General features: G+C 39.9%; 1 protein-coding gene across 2 annotated transcripts in view; it reads right to left on the reverse strand.

Annotated features, from left to right (window-relative positions):
• MCUR1 (mitochondrial calcium uniporter regulator 1) overlaps positions 1 to 20738 on the reverse strand; it is a 34612-nt gene that overhangs the window by 12342 nt on the left and 1532 nt on the right. Inside the window, exons 2-7 of one of the 2 annotated variants that reach the window (XM_084621380.1) lie at positions 19455 to 19577; positions 18290 to 18393; positions 10570 to 10671; positions 7799 to 7840; positions 5300 to 5371; positions 315 to 368 (exon numbers count right to left, since the gene is read on the reverse strand). In XM_084621380.1, the coding sequence (XP_084477506.1) occupies positions 315 to 368; positions 5300 to 5371; positions 7799 to 7840; positions 10570 to 10671; positions 18290 to 18393; positions 19455 to 19577 (497 nt within the window). The remainder of the gene's footprint in view (positions 1 to 314; positions 369 to 5299; positions 5372 to 7798; positions 7841 to 10569; positions 10672 to 18289; positions 18394 to 19454; positions 19578 to 20738) is intronic. The other variant, XM_084621381.1, reaches the window with a different exon arrangement.

Consider the following 20738-nt stretch of genomic DNA (forward strand, 5'->3'; position numbering starts at 1 on the left):
GCTCAAATAAATTGGTTAGTCGCTAAGGTGCCACAAGTACTCCTTTTCTTTTTGTGAATACAGACTAACATGGCTGTTACTCTGAAACCTGTCATTATATTTCAGTTACCTGTGTAGTAATGTCATAGTACTATACATACACACATACACAACAAACTATTTAAAACTAGCTAAAAAATGAGTTCTGTACATTTAGGAGACCTGATATATGGACATTTAAATACTACTCATGTTAAAGTTGTTTGTGCCTGTTTACAGTACACAAATACAAAAGCCACCTTATATCATTCAACAATCCATTCTTAAATTCTTACCAATGCCACTATTTCTGTCCTTATTTCCAGCAGTTTTTTCTCATTAACTGAATACTGAAGAAAAAAAGCAAACAAAAAAAGCATTACCCTCTCTTCTGAATTTGTTCCCAGTTTCATATTAGTACTTTTGCTTAGTTTCCAACATCATTGTTATAATTCCTAAGATGGAATTCAGTATTCTTCTGTGTTTGCCAACAATATTTAGAGTTACCATTGTAGAACAGATGTTGATCTTTGGAAGAAAAGAGAGTTTAAAGCCAAATGTTCAGCAAACCTCAGAGCTATAAGGGCAGCAGATCTTCTACCAGAAACTGCCCTTTAATTATGGCAATATGTTTGCTGACTGGCAATGGGAAAGGATTGCAGATCTGCATTTAAAAAAAAAAAAACACACACACACACAAATTTCGATGAACACTAATCCCGTAACTGAGGCTAGATTTAAATATTCTGCTGTGTTCACTTAAGCATAGCTTAAATAGGACACGGTTAGACTTTAGCCACCTTTCTCACCCCCACCCCTCAGTATGAAGTTTTAAAAGATAAAATCAGATTTAATTGTTATATATAGTTGTTTAATCAGGATTCTAGATTTGTTCCCCACTTGAAATTTTGGAGTGACAGTCAAAGAAAATTCTTTTAATTTGAAATTAACATTATTAAAAATTATTGAATTGGTCAAATATACTATGTTTATGTCTCGTGGTAATCCATTAACTGGTTTGTGAAACCAGAAGGATGCCTTTAAATGAAAAAGTTGAATCCGGATAAATAATAACTCCACATAATGTTCTTGAATTCTATAAAATGGGGGAGGGGAGGAAGAATATCACATGTTGTAAAGAAAAAAATTACTGCATGCTTGCAAGAACTGAAACACATCAGTATCGTTCAAGTTAGGAGAGACTCTGGTGAATGGAGAGGGGGACAAAAATACCACAAACATCTTCACTCAATATTTCTTTTTAAACAAGTAGTCAACAACTACTTGTAACAGCTCTAGCACGTAAGTAGATGGGGGACAGAAAACTAAAAGTTGGCAGGGAGATGGCCCTTAGGTTTGATATGTGTTTTCAGTAGTTGAGTAACAATCCATAAAAGTTAAAAGTAAAAGTCCAATATCAATAATCTTTTAATGTTTTTATGGCATTTCCTAGAATTTTAAACAGTAATAGAAAAAAAATCCATAATGTTGACTAATCTGCTAAGCAGCAAGGGCTGGGCTAATGGAGTAACTGGTAGCAGAAGATAACAGCCTACTACTGTTATATATATACACTACGTCAATCAGCACTAGAGGCAGGTGTTGCACAAATTTTATCCAGGAGTTTTACAGACATTTGCTGACAAGAGAATTCTTGGATTTAATTCTAGGTTCCGGAAGGGAGTCTGCTGCAGTGGTTCTGCCCCTGTCCCCCATAAACCTATGTCTATCCTCGAGCCCTTGTCCCTTACAAGCCCCACTCCTCCTAATGCCCCCACCACCCTGACTCATTCTCTCTTTGGCTTCTGACCCCCTCACTCTCTGCTCCTTCACATCCCTCAGTTTCCTCCCACCATCCTCTTGTTGTCCCTCCCCATCCCCATCTTCTACCCACCCTCTGCTCCTATACATCCCCCTGCCTGTCCCATCCAATTCCCCCCTCTGGTTCCTGCCTCTCCCCCTCCATCTACCCCCCACATTTCCCAGCTTGCACTCCCCAAACACCTCCCCTAATACTCCCTCTGCTCCTATTTAACTCTGACACCTGGCTCCTATTTCTCACTCTTTCCCCCACGGATACTGTCCCCTTAGCCTTCTGCATCTCCCCACCCTCTGGTTCCTGCAACCCCCCTTTTCCCTTATCTCTTCCCCACTCTTTAGTCCTCTGCAGTCTAAATCAGGCTGCTCCTCCTCCTCACTGCCTGGGTACCAGCAGGGGGTACACTGAGAGCACAGGGGAGACAGAACTGCTCTCAGTTCTAGTGCCACAGTATCCTGGAGCAACATTTGTAAGAAAAGTTTGGCTCAGTCTCTGCAGCACTGGACTAGAGCATTCCCTTTTTTTTTTTTCATGGGGCCAGCATTCCTGACACAAAGACCACCTCTTTGCCAAATTTCAAGTTCCTGCTTCAAAATATGGAGGCACTACAGCATCCTAAAAAAGTCTTATAAGCATTTGTTAACATAGGCAAAACATTGTATTTTTCCCTAATCTGGTCCTCAGAAACAGCTTATCCCGTCTTTTTAAAGGAGGGTTATGGGAGGAGGAGGAGGTTCATCCTGAGGCAGACACCCAGTATGGAAAAATTCAGTCCAAATGGTTAGTTTGGCAGGGTTACCAGCCAAACAGGGTCTTACAATGTGTTGGGCAATCTTATCTAAAGACATCACTCTTGTGATGTCAATAAATATGTTGAATACTATAGTAAATTTAAGCAATCTGTAAGATTCATTTGAACTAGTTTTATATAAATTGCCAGGATCTTCAATTTAATTATATGAAAGAGAAAAGATTATTCTATTCTAGAATACTCATGGCCTTCACCTCTTTGGTTAGACAAACTTGAGATATTTTCTTGTGCGATAAGAGCAGGTAAAGGCAACTGCCAGAATGTTCCTGGCAGATGCCCTAGTACCAGCGGTTCCCAAACTGTGGGTTGTGGCCCCAAATGGAGCACGCCATCAGCAGGTGAAATTCTGGTGATCCCTACTGCATGGAGGGTGCCATTTTGCTCTGAACAGCATGGCCTTGCATGCACCATACGTGTAAGGTCACACTGTGCGGAGGATGCTATTTTGTAGAGCAAAATGGTGTAGTCCATGTGGTGTGACCTCGCACATATGTGTGAGGTTATGCTATGCAGAGGTTATGCTCTGCAAAATGGCATCCTCCATGCTGTCTGTGGTCCTGGCAGGAAATACTTCATTAAAATGGGATCGTGCCATCAAAAAATTTGAGAACCTAGCCCTAGGCTCAGAGCAATGAAAAGCTCCCCCTTTGCTCATTTCTCAGCAGCCTTAGTTTGCCCATTCAACTCTGAGTCTTTCTGGTTATATTTGTGACTGTCCCTCCCAACTTCTTTGTGTGGGCTTTTGCCCCACATTTCAATCAACCTCTCCTCTTCCTAAACTGGATTCTTGGATGCAGCAGAAGGAAACATTTTGGCTAGCTATTGCAATGTCATAACCTAAATAATGTCCTTCTGCTTCCTATCTTATCACTAGAGAAACTTTCCTACCTTGCCTTTAAATGAAGAAGTTGAAACTGGATAATAACTGTAAAACAAGTAGTGTGTACACATTTATATTTTTAAACAACACGCTGATGGACTATTAGCTCACCATGCTTTGGAAATATTTCAGGAGTAAAGCCACTGGTTAAGCCTTTACTAATTTAAGTTACCCCAGGTATCTTCCTAGGTAAGTGTGCTTTATTTTCCCCCCAGCTTTTATAGGGCTCTGCACATTCAAGTATAGGTCTCACCTGTGTCCAAGTGCATATGTAAATAATGCTTTCACTAATGCAGAAGCAACAACATCTAGACATAAGCACAGGTTGAAGAGAGGTCACAGAACTTTCACCCAGCCCTTTATTTTGGGTTCTCCTCTTTCCTATTATGTACAAATAAACCTTATTTTATATGTAGCATCATGTTCTCCATTCATCTGCCTCCTTCCCCATTCTATGCCAGAGTTCTGGCCATGCATGATGTCTGCTGACAACAATTACCAAGCAAGCAGTCTCCTTGAAAGGTACAATATCCTGTATAACAACAGACTGCAATGGAGTACACGTCTGTAGTCTATAGTTATCTACTTCTTCACATAAAGGTTGGGGGTTTCATCTAGAAAAGCAACGTAGTCTAGTGCTTTGAGCAAGAGACAGAATCCAGATTCCTGGGCTCTATTCCTATCATCTTGGACATATCACACATTCTTTGTGCCTAAGTTAACTGATCTGTAAAATGCATACAATAATGCTTACCTACCCATAGAGATATTGTGAGGCTTGCTATTTAAATAGTTAAGAGCTTCAGAGGAAAGGTGCTATGTTAGTGCAAAGCATTATTTTTGCAACATCTAAAAAATCTATGAGTTCAAAGGTTTGAAGGCCACAGTTTGTTCTTCAACCCAATTCTCTCATGGAGCAGCACAGAGGGCTACCCAGAGTACTAAGTCATTGACCCAACCCAGGATAGCTTGTTTGACAACCATTATGAGTAATCACTTTCAAGGGCACATCTACCAGTTTTGAAAGAATAAAGACTAGCAGGATCTAAAGAAAACAAAGCTTACTGCCCAGAGTAACGGTCAATATTATTCCCACACTACACGTCTATGAAATATAAATGTCAAATGTGACGAGTGACTAGGGAAAATAAAATCTGTTGAAAAATGTCATTCAAAAAAGACTATTCAAGTTAGGCAATACAATTTTTTTTGATTTGCAGAAACACATTTTGGTAATGGCATTTACAAGAGCTTAAAACAGAGTTACATATAATACTCTAAAAGAGAAAAAAAATTGCCTATTTACTGTAACCTTTATTACTCCAGTTAAAGATTTTCAGTTCTATCAGACACTTGAAAGTCAGAAGTGACCAATACCAGTTAGGACAAGACAGTGTGAAGATCACTTTAATCAAACCGTTGGCTGACATACTGGCTATGATGTAATTAGTCCCCTATTGGGGCAAGGACAGGCTTTCAATTTCGGTAATTTAACAAAGTATTTAAACTTAATTTGACTAGATAAATTTAGAAAAAACACATGGTTTTTAATATCAAGATTAATGAGGAAATAATGTCAAAATATGATAAAATATTAAAAACAAATGGCGTCACATTACACTACAGAACCATTAAGATGAATAATTATGGTTCACGCTATCTTCTGGCCAAAAGACTTCATGGACAACCATGAAAATTACATTCTTGACCAAACAATTTCAAATAGTATTCACATTTTTACATACTTCTAGAAGAAATCCATAAAACATACCAGTTCTTTTACTCTGCTCTTCTCCAGATTGAAGCCTAATTTGTTATCTGCACGAACTTTGGTAACTTCATCCTAGAGAAAAATTATACAAAATATATCAGGAAATTTAAAAAACATTTTTCTCATTCAATTCATGAGCTAAGTAATGGAACAAATATATTGTGCCTTCCTACTGCAAACCTCAATAAAAGGACTTTTCTCCTGATCTCTGGGGTGAATAGGATTCCTGAAAGCCACGACAACTTGCAGCTGCTTTTGAGACTAAAACACTGACATAGCAGATCCAGGACAACGTAACATATGTCTATCCAATGAAGCTGAGAACATTTCTTATGTCCCAGGTACTACTAACTTAAGACGTTTGGAGGCCAGGTCTGGGTATGTGTAAAATGTTGATGTCTTATAGAGACATACGACTGCTCTAATCCATTCAAGGTAGCATATAAAAATATGCCTTCAAAGAGGACACTGGTAATGGTCATCTCTCTAATAACTCTTTGGCTTAAAAAAACCCCTACAGATAATTTAAGACAGCTCATGGAATATTTACTGGAAGTTATATAACAGATATATTATATTTTTAAAACTTTATAGAGCTACTTGTCAATGTTTTACTCGCACAATAGCAGTAAATGGTGCTGCTGCTTCTCAATGACAACTACCATTTTACTGCAACTTCCCAGAGGAATTCCAGTTTCCTGACTGTGGGTCATAGAGCAAGCTGCAAACCAGACTAGTGCATAGGATAAATGTGAAGACTGATGAATATTCCAAGAAATTCTACTACGTATCAGACACATGCAAGCATTTTTTACAAGCCACTTTAAGCTAATAAAAAAGCGTTTAATTATCTTAGACTCATTTCTGTTTTAGTAATTTTTAATTCTGCTTAATAACTTATAAAATATCTGTCACTAATTTTAAATTATCAATTCTTAATTATAAAATTTTAAGTTACAATTTTCTTTTAACAAACCTATCTCACATACTGTGTACGTTTCTATTTGTTCTTATACAAGAACAAATACATCATTTTAACCTTGAATATTACCAGAGTGAATTTTTATACCATGATGAAGGAAAAATGTAACTAAATAATTTAATTTTATGTAAAAACAAATTGATGATGACCTCAAACCTCTATAAAACCTACTAATGAAAAATATCAGTTTTAGGAAAAATGATTTGGGATAGAGATATTAACGTCTATGTAAAAGGAAATCAATATCAAATGCAACTAATTATGGTAGATCTTAGGGATTAATTAGAAGGATTTTAAAACCATATTTTAGAGTGTTCAAAAGTGCACAATACGAATACACAATATGAGCCTTATTTTAGACATGATGTAATATTATGAAAATCAAGACAACAGGAAGAGGATGGGGTGATGAAGAACAATAATTACAAGATCACACAGTTACTAAGCCTAGATATGTCAACAGCTTGATGGTTCAGTGGAGAAGCATTAGGAGATCAGCAACCTGGGAGTGGAAGGGTGTGCCCCCTCTTCAGCTGAGAGGAGCAAAGTAGGGCAGAATGGTGAATAGGAACCCTAAGATTACATCCTCAGGGGGCAACCACTTTTCCTAGGGGCAGTCTGGCTTCTTTAACATTGGGAACAATGGGAAGTGGTGTCCATTTTGATAGAAGGCATTTTTGTTTTTATTAAGGGCACCCCGTAGTTTCACACCCATTGAAAACTGGAGATGGCAATCCTTTTGAAAGAGGGCAGTTAATAATGGAATTCTCTGAAGGAGACAAATTTTCATCGCATCTTCTGAAGCACCAGAGCTTTCAGTTAAGAAGAACAGCACTACAATGACCATTAACCCTAAACAAACAAAAAAAACCAAACCCTTTTCATGTAGTCCGTATACTCAATTTCCGTAAAATTTTACTTTATGGGAAGTTTGAAGAGAGTTTCATTTTTCTGTTATTACAATAATTTGGATAAAAAACATGGTCTGGCACATGGGGTTAAATTTCGTAAAGAACCAATTTTTAAATTAATTTTTACTCAAATAAACTAAATGACTTGCAGAGTCTCAGAAAACCAATTCTGTGCCCAATAAGTGCTGTGATTTTGGGGACAATGCCATGCATTTTAATAGACAATAAAGTGGCCGTAAGAGCAGAGCTCAATTCAGCCCTAAACTGCAACTGGCACTTTCTTAATTCAATCAATAAAATGCAAATAAAGTAAAACAGCTAAGAGAGCGAAAAATCTGATTTAAAACATATTTTTAGGTTTTAATAGTTTCAGCTACCACTAAGAATACATACATGAAGCTGCCTTTGCTGCAGAATCCAGGATTTGGAGATTTCAGTCCCCCATACCAGGGTACCTGCAGCATAACAACTAAGCACTTTAGCGGCAGAGGTAAGTAAAAACCTTTTAAAAGTGAACAAGATAGATATTTAAAATGCGTCTCTAAATTCTTCATATTCATTATAGTCATACTGCATCTAAGTAGTAATATAAACAATGTATCTTACCGTTACTTGCTTCTTTAGCATCTGGAGTTCAAGTTTTACTTTCTTTAAAAAAAAAAAAAGTACATATAAGTAAATGTCCTAAGAGTACTGGTGAATCTGCATTACAGCTACTAGCACTGTACTAATGATCAATAAACTATGCATATTTCCTTTTCATTTTATAGATTGTCTAGTCCAGAGCGGTATAATGTTTTTAAATAGTAGCAAATGTGAGACAGGTTACAGTATCAATCAGTTATTTCTGCAAAAACACTTTTTTAGAAGCATGTTTATCAACAGTTTCTTTCCGCTATTAAGACATTCCAGAATTGTTTTTTTAAGGGTTCCATTTTAATAAATTGTAGGGCTGTCAAGCAATTAAACAAAATTGCGATTAATCGCATTGTTAAACAATAATAAAATGCCATTTATCTAAATAGCTTTGGGTGCTTTCTACATTTTCAAATATATTGATTTCAATTACAACACAGAATACAAAGTATACAGTGCTCACTTTATTTTTGATTACAAGTATTTGCACTGTAAAAAAACCAAAAGAAATAGTATTTCAATTCACCTAATACAAGTACTACAGTGCAATCTCTTTATCATGAAAGTTGAACTTACAAATGTAGAATTATGTACAAAAAAACCTGCATTCAAAAATAAAACAAATGTAAAATTTTAGATCCTGCAAGTCCAATCAGTCCTACTTCTTGTTTGTCTGAGTGATTGGCTAACAGGTTTGTTTACATTTGCAGGAGATAATGCTGTCCATTTCTTGTTTACAATGTCACCTGAAAGTGAGAACAGGCATTCTCATGGCACTTTTGTAGACAGCATCGCAAGATATTTACGTGCCAGATGCGCTAAAGATTCACATGCCCCTTCATGCTTCAGCCACCATTCCAGAGAACATGCTTTCATGCTGATGATGCTCGTTAAAAAAATAATGCGTTAATTAAATTTGTGACTCAACTCCTTGGGGGAGAATTGTATATCCCCTGCTTTGTTTTACTTGCATTTTGCCATATATTTCATGTTATAGCAGTCTTGGATGATGACCCAGCATGTTGTTCGTTTTAAGAACACTTTCACTGCAGATTTCACAAAAGGCCAAGAAGGTACCAATGTGAAATTTCTAAAGATAGCTACCCAAGGTTTAAGAATTTGAAGTGCCTTCCAAAATCTGAGAGGGATAAGGTGTGGAGCATGCTTTCAGAAGTCTTAAAAGAACAACACTCCAATGCGGAAACTACAGAACCCGAACCACCAAAAAAGAAAATCAACCTTCTGCTAGTGGCATCTGACACAGATAATGAAAATTAATATGCGTCTGTCTGCACTGCTTTGGATTGTTATCGAGCAGAACCTGTCATCAGCATGGATGCATGTCCCCTGGAATGGTACTTGAAGCATGAAGGGACATATGAATCTTTAGTGTATCTGGCACGTAAATATCTTGCGATGCTGGCTACAACAGTGCCATGAGAGTGCCTGTTATTACACAAGTGACATTGTAAACAAGAAGAGGGCAGCATTATCTCCTGTAAATGTAAACAAACTTGTTTGTCTTAGCGATTGGCAGAACAAAAGTAGGACTGAGAGGACTTGCAGGCTCCGATGTTTTACATTGTTTTGTTTTTGAGTACATTTATGTAACAAAAAACCCCTCTATGTTTGTAAATTGCACTTTCAGGACAGAGATTGCACTACAGTACTTGTACGAGATTAACTGAAAAATACTATTTCTTTTATCATTTTTACAGTGCAAACATTTGTCATAAAAAATAATGTACACTGATTTCAAATACAACACAGGATACAATATATATGAAAATGTAGAAAAATATCCAAAATATTTAATAAATTTAAATTGGTATTCTATTTGTACATAGTGTGATTAATCGCGAGTTAACTGCAATTAATCAACAGCCCTAATAAATTGTGTTTCCAATTTATGTATGTTAAACACAGTTCAGAAGCACCTTAAGTTAACAGTCCCATTATTTTTTCCTTGTTCATTCACCTCTAAATATATAAGATTACGGATAAACAATTTTTCCCTTCTCAATAGCCAACAGAACACCTTCTATTTGGTTTCCTTTAATTGTGACCTTTGGCAGAATTGTTAACAACCTACCATCCTCTACAAGGTTTCTTTCAACATCTTTTTGCTTGCTGTAAATTTGTTAAACCGCATCTGCCAACGAGATGGTAAAAATTCCTCCTCTTCAGCAGACTAATTTCACTCCTTTGGGCTGACTGACAGGGTCCCTATACAGCAAAAAGATATGCTCAGCTTCTAGGAAGAGGAGCAATGGATATCTGACATACGTCAGGAGTGTTTTAACGCTGTCCCCAAAGGAGCCTAAAAAACTTGTAAGACATGCATTCAACTACGGATTGTATAACTACTACTGGATCAAATTTTTTAATGCTGTAAATGATTATATTATATTACTACTTCTTCAGGTTACAGGGTGCTCTGCAAGCAACTCTCCACACTTGATACTATGATTCTACTACTCTTGGCTTTCCCTCCCCTCCTCCCAACACAGAGAAGTTTCAAAACACAACAACAAAGCTTGATGCATGGCTTTCCTCTACGCTATGTGTTCTCAACTTGGGGCTCGTGACCACCTTCCCTTACTTTATGGCGAACTGGGAGGGGCATCGCAAAGCTTTTTTCTGCTGGAACACGAAGTCATGGTGTGGAAAAAGTTGAGAAGCACTTCTCTATGTGGTATACAAAAAAACCCAGTGCTACACTAGTTTGTATGTGTTTTTACCTCATTTTCAGCTCGGAGTGCTGAAAATTCACTCTTTTCTAAAATAATCATATCCTTTTTCACACCACCAATATGAGACATTATTTGCTGAAGAGTGATTTCCTTTGAAAGAAGAAAGAAAAATTCAGCTCATACCATAACAACTGCAACATCCTAAAAACTTGTACTTGTGTACAAATATAGTATTTAAAATGCTATTATTTCAGTATCCGTGTCACTTAATTTAAGATGGCTAATTTAAGCTCAGAAGCTAGCTAAATTTTACTCGGAGCTAGCACAAAACACTAGCTATTTCTGAAATATCTACAGGTTGGTGGAATTGTGATATCACTGGTAGCTCCTCTCTTCACATTTCAGCTTTTCCTCTTCCTGCTGCAGCTATAAGTGTGGTGTTGTAACATTAAAGCAACTAGTGACTCCAGTGATGCAAAGAGCTGGAGAGGATATGGGGAAGGAAGTGCATTTGGACCATATCAGTCATATTGCACCTGCCAGCCGTAAGGTCTGCAGACTAATAGATACATGTAATACCACATACTGTACCAAGTCAAATAAGAGGGCATTTTATTGTAGGCATGTACTTAACCTAGAATACAAATAAGAACTCATGACAAACTGTTCTTTTCCTCTTACAATAAAAGAAAACCAGATGCACAGAACAGCATATAAAGACAGCACTTCAGTAAAATGTTCTTTCCTATTTCAGCCGAGATCAAGATACCAGTTACAGGAATGTTTACTTCAACACTCCAAAGAATGCAATTTAGGTGCCATAACCACTCCGGAGTGCTCAACAGGTCCATTGGTCATACCAATACAAAGCAGTGCTAACTTGTGTTTTTCTTTTTTTTTATTGTTACATCCAATGATGACCATCAACTGGCTCTGGTTATGAAGACATGTCAATAGCAGTATTACTTCAAAGTTTAATCTAAGTGAAATATTAAACAATGCTTAAATCCTGTCTTCCCTGTGTTTATTTTAAATAAACAGTATTATTTTATATATATTTTCAATTTCACTGAGGACAGCGAACAGGACAAAGAACACAAAAAGTGGAGAAAGGTGGCCTGCTCCCACCTGTTTTACCCTATCTTTCATCCTCTCCAGTTCTCTCTGTAATTGTAGGCATTTTTCTACAACTATACTAACATAAGTCTTTACACCCTCCAGGTAGTAACAGAGGTAAATATTTATTCCCATGCTATAGATGAGGGTGCTAAGGAAGAGAGGCTATATGAAATGACCAAGATGACGGAGAAGTCAGCATCAGAGCCATAATTAGAACACAAGAATTCCTTGCTCTTAGATATTCATATAATTTACTAGAACAAACTTTCTTATGCTATGGAGTCACCCATCGTGACCAAAGGCTAGAGATGAGCTAGCTTCTATAAGCAGTTTGCTGGTGGCTGGGAGGGTGCTTTGAGCAACCCTAGCACTACTGGTCTACTTCCAGCTGCAAATAGGTCTGGGGTCTTCCCAGAACCAACCCCCCCTCTGGGTAGCTGTAGAGGACATCAAGAATAATCCATGAGTTTCAGGAAATAATCATAGTGACAAATAATCATATCCTGTATATGATGGAAACCACTTCAAGCCAGGGGGTACTCCTGCACCTCCAGCACCAGCACCACTGATTCGGAGTCTATTTGAACAGGGACTGGAAGACTACTTGTCCAAATTTAGCATCGTCTCTAGATTGCTGAGAGATTGCTTAGCGAGAAGCGAAAGCGTGACTTGATGACCAGGTTGCCACCTTGCAAATGTGGATGTTAGCCAGAAATGTCACAGAAGTCGCTTGGAATCTAGTCAACGTCTCAGTACTCTATCTGGGGCTAGCCAACTCATAACACAGGTGAATACAACTGGATATCCATGATAAACTCCTTTGTGTGGAAACAGGACTGCCCTTCATTCTGACTGCAAAAGCAATGAACAACTTAAAGAATGGAAAGGTTTAGTCTGTTCTAGATAAAACACTACAGCTCTTCTGAGATCTATGGCGTACAATCTCTCCTCTCCCTTATTATGGTGAGGCTTTGGGAAGAAGGTTAGCAAGAAAACTACTTGCTTGATATGAAAAGTGGAGACCACGATTGTACCCAACCTTAGATGGGGATGAAGGTAAACTTTATCTGCGTAAGAAACCATATTTGGATAATCTGATACTAGGACTCTCAACTCTCCTGGCTGATGTAATGGCTACTAAAAACACTACCTTCACTGAAAGGTGCAACAGAGAGCAGGTCACTAATGGCTCAAAGCGGGGGACCCATCAGCTTTGTTAAGACTAGATTCAAGCTCCCTGGTAGAACACGGTTCTGTACATGCATAAATAGTCTGTCCAAACCCTTAAAAACCTTATAGTCATCGGGTTGGAAAAAAAGGAGAGGTTATCCACATGAGGGTGGAATGCTGATAACAGCCACTAGGCATAGTGTGATTGAGCTAATTGCCAATCCTTGATATTTCAGATACAAAAGATAGGCTGGACTACGCTGAATAGAAGCAGGAATATGGGAGATCCCTTTCAGCTTCAACCAGACGGAAAACCTTGCTAAATGGGAGAGGTAAGTCATTCTGTTTGATGGTTTTCTACTACTATTCAGCAGTACCTTCTGCATCTCTCTAGAGTAGGACTCCTCCACTGAAGTTAAAGATGAAGACTCCAGGCTTTTAGGTGAAGGGCCTGAAGACTGGGGTGGAGGAGGCAGCCAAACTTCTGAGCAATCAGGTCTGTGTGAAATGGGAGTGATTGTGAGGGACTAATTGAGAGGTCCAAGAGATGAGAAAACCAGTGTTGATGGGGCCATACCAGGGCAAATTGCTACAAGACAGGCCTTGTCCTGGTTGGCCTTGCACAGAACAAGAGGGATAGGGAGAAAAGTGACCACAGCAGTAGAAAAGCATCTGTCAATGAACCCAGGCTCAGTTCTGCTCTGAAGCAGAACTGGTGAAATTTTGTGTTGTCCTTTGTTGCAAAGGGATCCATTTGGGGAGTTCTCCAGAACGGGAAAATGGACCTTGCTACATCTGGGCAAAGGGACTACACATGGTGATTATTAAAAAACCTGCTCAGGTGATCTGCTAGCATATTCCAAATACCCAAGAGGTGGGCTGTATTCGGAAGCATAGAGGTGTCGATGCAGAAGTCCCAGAGGAATATTGCTTCCCAACAAAGTTTACATAAAACATGGCACCAGTATTCCCCTTACCTGAACAAGAGGAAGGAACGCCATACAAGGTAAGCACAACTCCTTGATGTTTACATGTAGGCTGAGATCTTGGGGAGACCAGAGATCTTGCATCTGCAGGGGTCTCACATGAGCCCCCACAACCCATGTCTAAAGCATTAGTGACTAAAGTAAGAGATTGCTGAGGCAGGGTGAAAGGAACTCCCTTGCAGATGTTGATTTGATTGGTAGACAGACCCAGGAAAGATAAGATGTGACTTGGTATGTGCACTAACATATCTATGGGATGCCTCTGCCAACTGGCCTTGAAGGCGTGTGAGAGACAGTCTGAAGTACTGGACCACGAAAGTGCCACTCCGCCATGTGCCTAAACTTACACCCCCCCGGGTGAGAGAATAAGCTCTTAAGTCCAGAATGAGGTTTTGCATTGCCTGAAACCTTTTCGGCAATAGTAAGGCCCTGGTTGCTGTAGAGTCCACAACCCCACTCCAATGAATTCTGTTCCACAGATAGGACTGACTTGTCTGAGTTGATCAGCAGACCAAGTGCATTGAAGTTGGATCAGATTATGCCTATGCTGGACATCACCTGCGACCTGGATTGACCTCTTATCAGCCAGTCGTCCAAGTAAGGGACTACATAACCCCAACCTCCAGAAGAAAGCTTCTACTACTGCAATGCACTTTGAAAAACAAGTGGGGCAGCCAAGAGATTAAAGGGAACCATTGTAAACTAATAATGGCAACTGCTGACAATGAATCTCAGAAATTTTCTGTGGCTCTCATGAATTGCCATGTGAAAGAAGGCATCCTTTAAGTCAAGAGCAGCGTATCAGTCCCCCAGCTCTAGGGAAGGGATTATGGAAGCTAGAGTGACCATCGGGAATAGCAATTTTTGTAATAACTTGTTTAACTACCTTAGGTCTAGGCTCCCTTTTATCTTTGGGATCAGGAAGTACTGAGAGTAAAATCACTTTCCCCTGAACAAAGGAGGGACCTCCTCTATAGCTTCTACAAAGAGGAGTGATTGTATTTCTTGTAATAATGCTGCTTTGTGAGAGGGGTCCCTGAAGAGGGATGGGGAAGGAGAGGAAGAAATAAATTGGAGCCTATATCCCACATCCACCATGCTTAGAACCCACCAATCTGTTGTGATGTGGGCCCAATGACGACAGAAGTGGGACAAGCAGTTTGAAAAAAATTGTAAAATAAAAAGGAGGCACTCTTAGAACTCGTAAAATGCTCTTGACCTGCCCATCAAAATGAGCTCTTGGAAGATGCTACCTGCCTTGATGAACTGGTGACTGCCAAAGCAGAGGGCAGTGGTGGGTGCCTTTTGTAACCTCTGCTCCTTCTCCTTGGCAGATCGTGGGCTTGAGGGGCAAACCCCCCCCCAAAATTCTGGGACTGATGAGAACAAAAGGCCTCCCACTTCACTGCTGGGGTGCAAATGTCCAGGGATTTCAGGGTTGCTCTAGAGCCTTTGAGAGGATGCAGAGCATCTTGTGAGAAGTGTGATTCTCAAAAGGTAATTCCTGGATTGTCTGTTGTACTTCTGGAGGGAGGCTAGAAGCGTGTAACCAGGATGAGTGGCTCATCATGATAGCAGAAGCCATGCTGCAAGGGGCAGAATCTGCTGCATCAAGACCTGCCTGCAGAACCATTCTGGCAACCAACCTGCCCTCCTCTATCAAACACCGGAACTCCTATTTCACCTTGTCTGGGACGTGTCTTTGAAACTCTGAAACTATATCCCCCAGGATGAAATTGTAGCACCCCAGCAAAGCTTTCTGATTTCCAATATGAAGCTGTAATCTCCTGTGGAATAAAGCTTCCTCCCAAGTAAGTCCAGCTTCTCATCCTCAATTTTTGGGGGTTGTTGTCTGTTGTCCTGTCTGTCTCTCTTTCTTATCGGCTGCTGCCACAAGGGAATCTGGAGGAAGATGATGACACAGGTGTTGGAACCCCCTGAGAGGGAACAGAGTACTTCCTCTTTGTTCTTTCTGCAGTCAGAGGCAGGGAAGCTGGGGTCTACCAGAGGACCTTGGTAGGCTCTAAGATAGTCTTATTTATAGGGACAGCTATTCTGGTTGGAGACACAGATGTCGAAACGTCCACTACCTTATGTGATCTTTCCCAGGCCTCCTCTGGGTGGATGTCTAAATCCATAGCCATCCTCCTCAACAATTCCTGATGGGTCTTAAAATAATCAGAAGGCAGATAAATAGGTTCCAATACAATTGCCTCATCAGAAGGCAAAGAGGATGCCAGCGGTACTGGGGGCTGGTCATGAGAGGGATCCCAAATCTGTTCAGAGCAAGGCTCAATACTGACGACAGGGTGCTTTTGTCACTGATGCACCTGATGACCAGTAGATGGAGCCTGCTAAGATGGCTGTAGAAACATTCTTGAATGAGGGAGGAAGCCCCTCAGCCTCCAGAAGGACCACTGCTATGGCTCCAGCCCCCAACTGTGCGTAGAGCCAAGAGTCCCTTCTATAAGCCCCTTCCTGGAACTAAGGCTGAACCCACGTCAGGCAGGCAACATACTCCTGATGGTGTGACTGGATAGGTTGGGATACATAGGATCCCACTTCAGAGTCTGATGAAGGAGAAGCCTCTTCTTGTGAAAATGGCAGTGCCACACCCACTGGTACCAGTGAAGAAGGTTCAGAGTCTGAAGAAAGGGAAGCAGAGAAGATCATCTGTGGCTTTCCCCTAGATAGTACCCCTTTAATCGATACTCTGATGGTTGAGCCCAATGGAATTGCCTGGTGCAGAGGTTAAGGCACTGACGGTGGCACATTGGGCACTGGTGCCAGGTGAATTTCTTGAACTGCTCGTGACAAGAACACTGAGAGATTTAGCAACTCTCTTGTAGCTTCACATGCCTCAGGAGTAGATGGCACCGGGAAGACACTCTGCGGTACCGGAGTGCGAGGAGATGCCAACGAAAGTGTGTTGGGAGCTGGTGTCAGCAGGCCGACACTGGGCTCTGGAGTCAGTAAACTCCCCTGTTTAAAGGCATGCTATGGGGAGTGGTTCCTCCTTAAACACACTCCCATGTCGCTAGAAGAGCTCGACCTCTTCACATCTTCCAGTGATCCTGGCACAGAGTCTGATTTCCAATGCCTCTTCCTCAGTACCAGCAACGCCAATCTGTCTCTCAGTATCGGTACTGCCAGAGGTGTACTACTGGCCAACACCAAGGTGCTCAGTACTTGGGCCAAGGAAGACAGCTCAGATAGAGGATATACTGCCAATTTGAGCAGCAAATGTTTTATTCTGGTTGTCCTGCCTTTTATAAAATGGGGCTTAAAGCCCTTGCAAATGGTACACTGGTCGCTCATGTGAGCCTCCCCCAAGCACTTAAGGCAGCTGAGATGAGCTTTACTATTAGGCACTGCCTCACGGTAAGAGTGGCAGGGCTTGAAACCCAGAGCGCATGGTATATCTCCAGTACCAGGGCTGGAACCGAGACCAGGTGCCAGAACCACACAAAACACATTTTTTTTTTTAAAACTGACTAACTACCTATTAAACTGAACTATACAATGGGTACTACAGTACACCCTCACTATATTCCCTTCATAATAACAAACCTTCAGTTATAATGAACCTGGTCCCTGGATTCCACCTCGAGCCCAGCTACAGAGCTGGAGCTGTCAGCCGCCCCACCCTCACTGACACTTTTGCTATAACAGACTCCTGGATATAATGAACAAATGGCTTTGATCCCAATGGGTTTGTTATAGCGAGGGTGTACTGTATTTACAGGATTTGACTAAAACTTGAAGGAGGACAGGAAACTCTAATAACCATCATGGGTGATAGGAAGGAACTGAGGTGGGTCAGGGGCAGCTTGACCCTTTATGCCTGTGCCTAGGTGTGAGACAGCAGACAGAACTTATGACGCCCTAATGGATACCACAAAGGGAAAATCTCTCTGAGAACTGTGCACTGGATTGCACGAATGCCTACAGTGGAATGGACAAGTGCAACCACTCAAAGAAGAGCCAAGGAAACCCTTACTTCCTTGTGATAGCAAATGGGTTTGTCTTTCTTGGGAAGACTTGCACTATTCGCTATATCTCATGTGCCAGTCAATTTGCGTGTGTCACATATCTCAATCTCTTACCTAAAAATTCTCTAGTCAATTACCATTTCAACCCCAAAATGATGACCTGTATTGCACTTGAGCTTGAAAAGTCTGCATCTGGGTGGTGCACTGAATCACAATAGTTGAAATTCAAAATCCATAGCAACACTTGTTTGTGCATTTGAGAATAGGGGAAAATAAAAATCAGGCCTCAAAACTAAATATAAATCAAGCATCCAGTTTGAAAACACCCAGAAGATATATAGGGATGCTTACATTGTATTTTTAACCCCGAATTTCTTTGCTGTTCAAAATGTAAGGTACAATTTGAAGCACAGTCATTCCTTAAATACCAAGTTACATGTTTTACTAGTAGAAACATTAAATTTTGGTTTTCTTTAAATCCAACACCTTCCTGTACCTCACCTGTTGTACTTTGGTCACCATGTCCTTGTAAATCACATCCATGTTGGTATTCATAATTTTCACTAATGCAGATACAATGATCTCTGATTGCTGAGTAGTGAACCCTAAGCAAAACAAAATACAGCAAAACATAGCAAAATTATGCCTGAACAATTTTTTCAGAGATGTCTCTTTCAAATACTGTTCACAAAGATTTTTAATAAATTATGGCCATGGCAGAGGCCACAAACATACTCCTCCCTCCATTCAGAACTAACAACAGAACACAATGTTACTGTCCAATTAATTAAATTAGAAACAGACAAACATGCAAGGTTTCTCCACCATAAAATTAAAACTGCAGTATAGCTAAATGGCAACTTCTACTGTTCAGCACTATCCCTCAACAACAATATAGGATGGTGGTATTTTATTTATTTATTAAAACAGATGTGGGTACACATCAGAATGTCATATTGTCTCTCTCATGCCTGCTTAGTTTTTTGTGAACAAGCAGGTTATTGGAAGTTATAACCATGCTCTTCAAGAGCAGGAACCTGATTTTAGTACACTACTTGTTCAGAAAAATGTAAAAAGGTATGCACAATCCAATAAATCAGAACAAAACTAGTTGGTCTGTTTTAGGTCTACCAGTCTTTAAGACTCTGTAAAATATAACAATATGTAAAGTGAAGTGTATTATGATTTAACTCACTTCTGCTGATTATTGTAAGTTGCAACATTCTACTAAGATATTTTGCAAAACAATAATCCCTCAAGAAGTACTTTCAACATTTGCAGGTTCACAATAAAGGCAGTGATATGATATTATGGATGAGAATTAAAAAAAATGCAAACGTAGGGCAATTACAAGGTATGTAAGAGTTAATTAAGTGTTATATAGCAGTCCTGACCAGTTTGTGACTTCAGTTACACAGATGTAAATCCAAAATAACAAAAGTCAAAATTTGATCTTAATAATGTCCCTTTAAAGCAGAATAAATATCTCAGTAAGTTTTAAGCAATCTTTATAAAAGCTATCTGACTAAGAATGGCACTTTTAAATTAAGTGTCACAGAGAAATAACTGCACAAGTTTAGTACTCTGAAACGATAATGAAATCATACAGCAGAAATAAGTTATAGATCACTCTACATATTTGAATAATTTGTAACAGAAAAGTTACCATTTTCTTCCAACAGGCACACTAGAGCATGGGTGTCAAAGAATAGCTTTCTACTCCCCGATAAGGAAAATTTCCCCTTGACACTGTGAGTTTGTAAAGATGATGCCACAGAGATGCTTAAGTCTACAAAAAACGCATACAAGTTACTGGGTCAATATGAAATGAAAGTATATTCACTAAGACACTTTTTATTCCTGTAAGACGTTCACTACATACTTCCAATAACTAAAAATTGGCATTACTTTAATCTACTATAAAATTCAATAATCTCCCCCAACATACATGATTGCAACATGCTCAGGATGCTGGAGTTAGAGTGCAAAGCACCTTCCAGTCAGCTATTCTGTTCAGCTTTTTATACAGTTGTACGCCATCACCATGGTATCTGAGCACTTTCTAGTAGCGTATTACCCTTGTGAGTAATCTCTGTGAACTCAGTGGGACTACTTATGTATGAAGCCACATTACAAGCGGTACAGCAGCATAACTGCTCTGCCACAGCAGCGTAGACATTTCCTACAGCAACAGAGAGCACATCCCTTCAAGACAATTCTTCCATTGACCTAGCGGTGTCTACATTGGGGCTTAGGTCAGTTTAACTACATCTCTCACACAGTGTGAATTTTTTATGCTCCTAAGTGACGTAGCTAGGTCAACCTAAATTTTAGATGTAAATGTGCTCTTACTCACACACACAGATGTTTGCTGGATTAGGGCTTAAATAACACGTTCAGCACCTACTCAAGTCCGTGGGAGTTGAGGGCACTTGGTATTTTTGAGGACTAGGTCCACAATCTTAGGCCAGATCTACACTATAAATTTACATTGGTGTAACTGTCACTCAAGAGTGTGAACCTCCCCAACACCCCGAGCAATGCAGTTATCCCAATCTAACCCCCGGTGTAGACAGTGCTATGTTTATGAGGACTTCTCCTGTTAACGGAGCTACCGCCTCTTGTGGAGGTGGATTACTACGCGGATGTGAGAAGTTCTCCCATCAGCGTAGTAGTGTCTTCACTGAAGTGCTACCGTGGCACCACTGCACTGGTCTAGTTACATCGCTGCAGCGTTTTAAGCAGAGAACTGCCCTTACTTCATTAGCCGTTACTTCCTATTATTTACTGAAATACAGTAGGACCTCAGAGTTACAAACACCAGAGTTACAAACTGACTGGTCGGCCACACACCTCATTTGGAGCTGGAAGTATGCAGTCAGGCAGTTGAAGGGGGTGCGTGTGAGAGCAAATACTGTACAATACCGTGTTAAACAAACTACTAAATTTG

The sequence above is a fragment of the Lepidochelys olivacea genome (assembly GCF_965140295.1).
Source record: "Lepidochelys olivacea isolate rLepOli2 genome assembly, chromosome: 2".
Classification (NCBI taxonomy): Eukaryota; Metazoa; Chordata; order Testudines; family Cheloniidae; genus Lepidochelys; species Lepidochelys olivacea.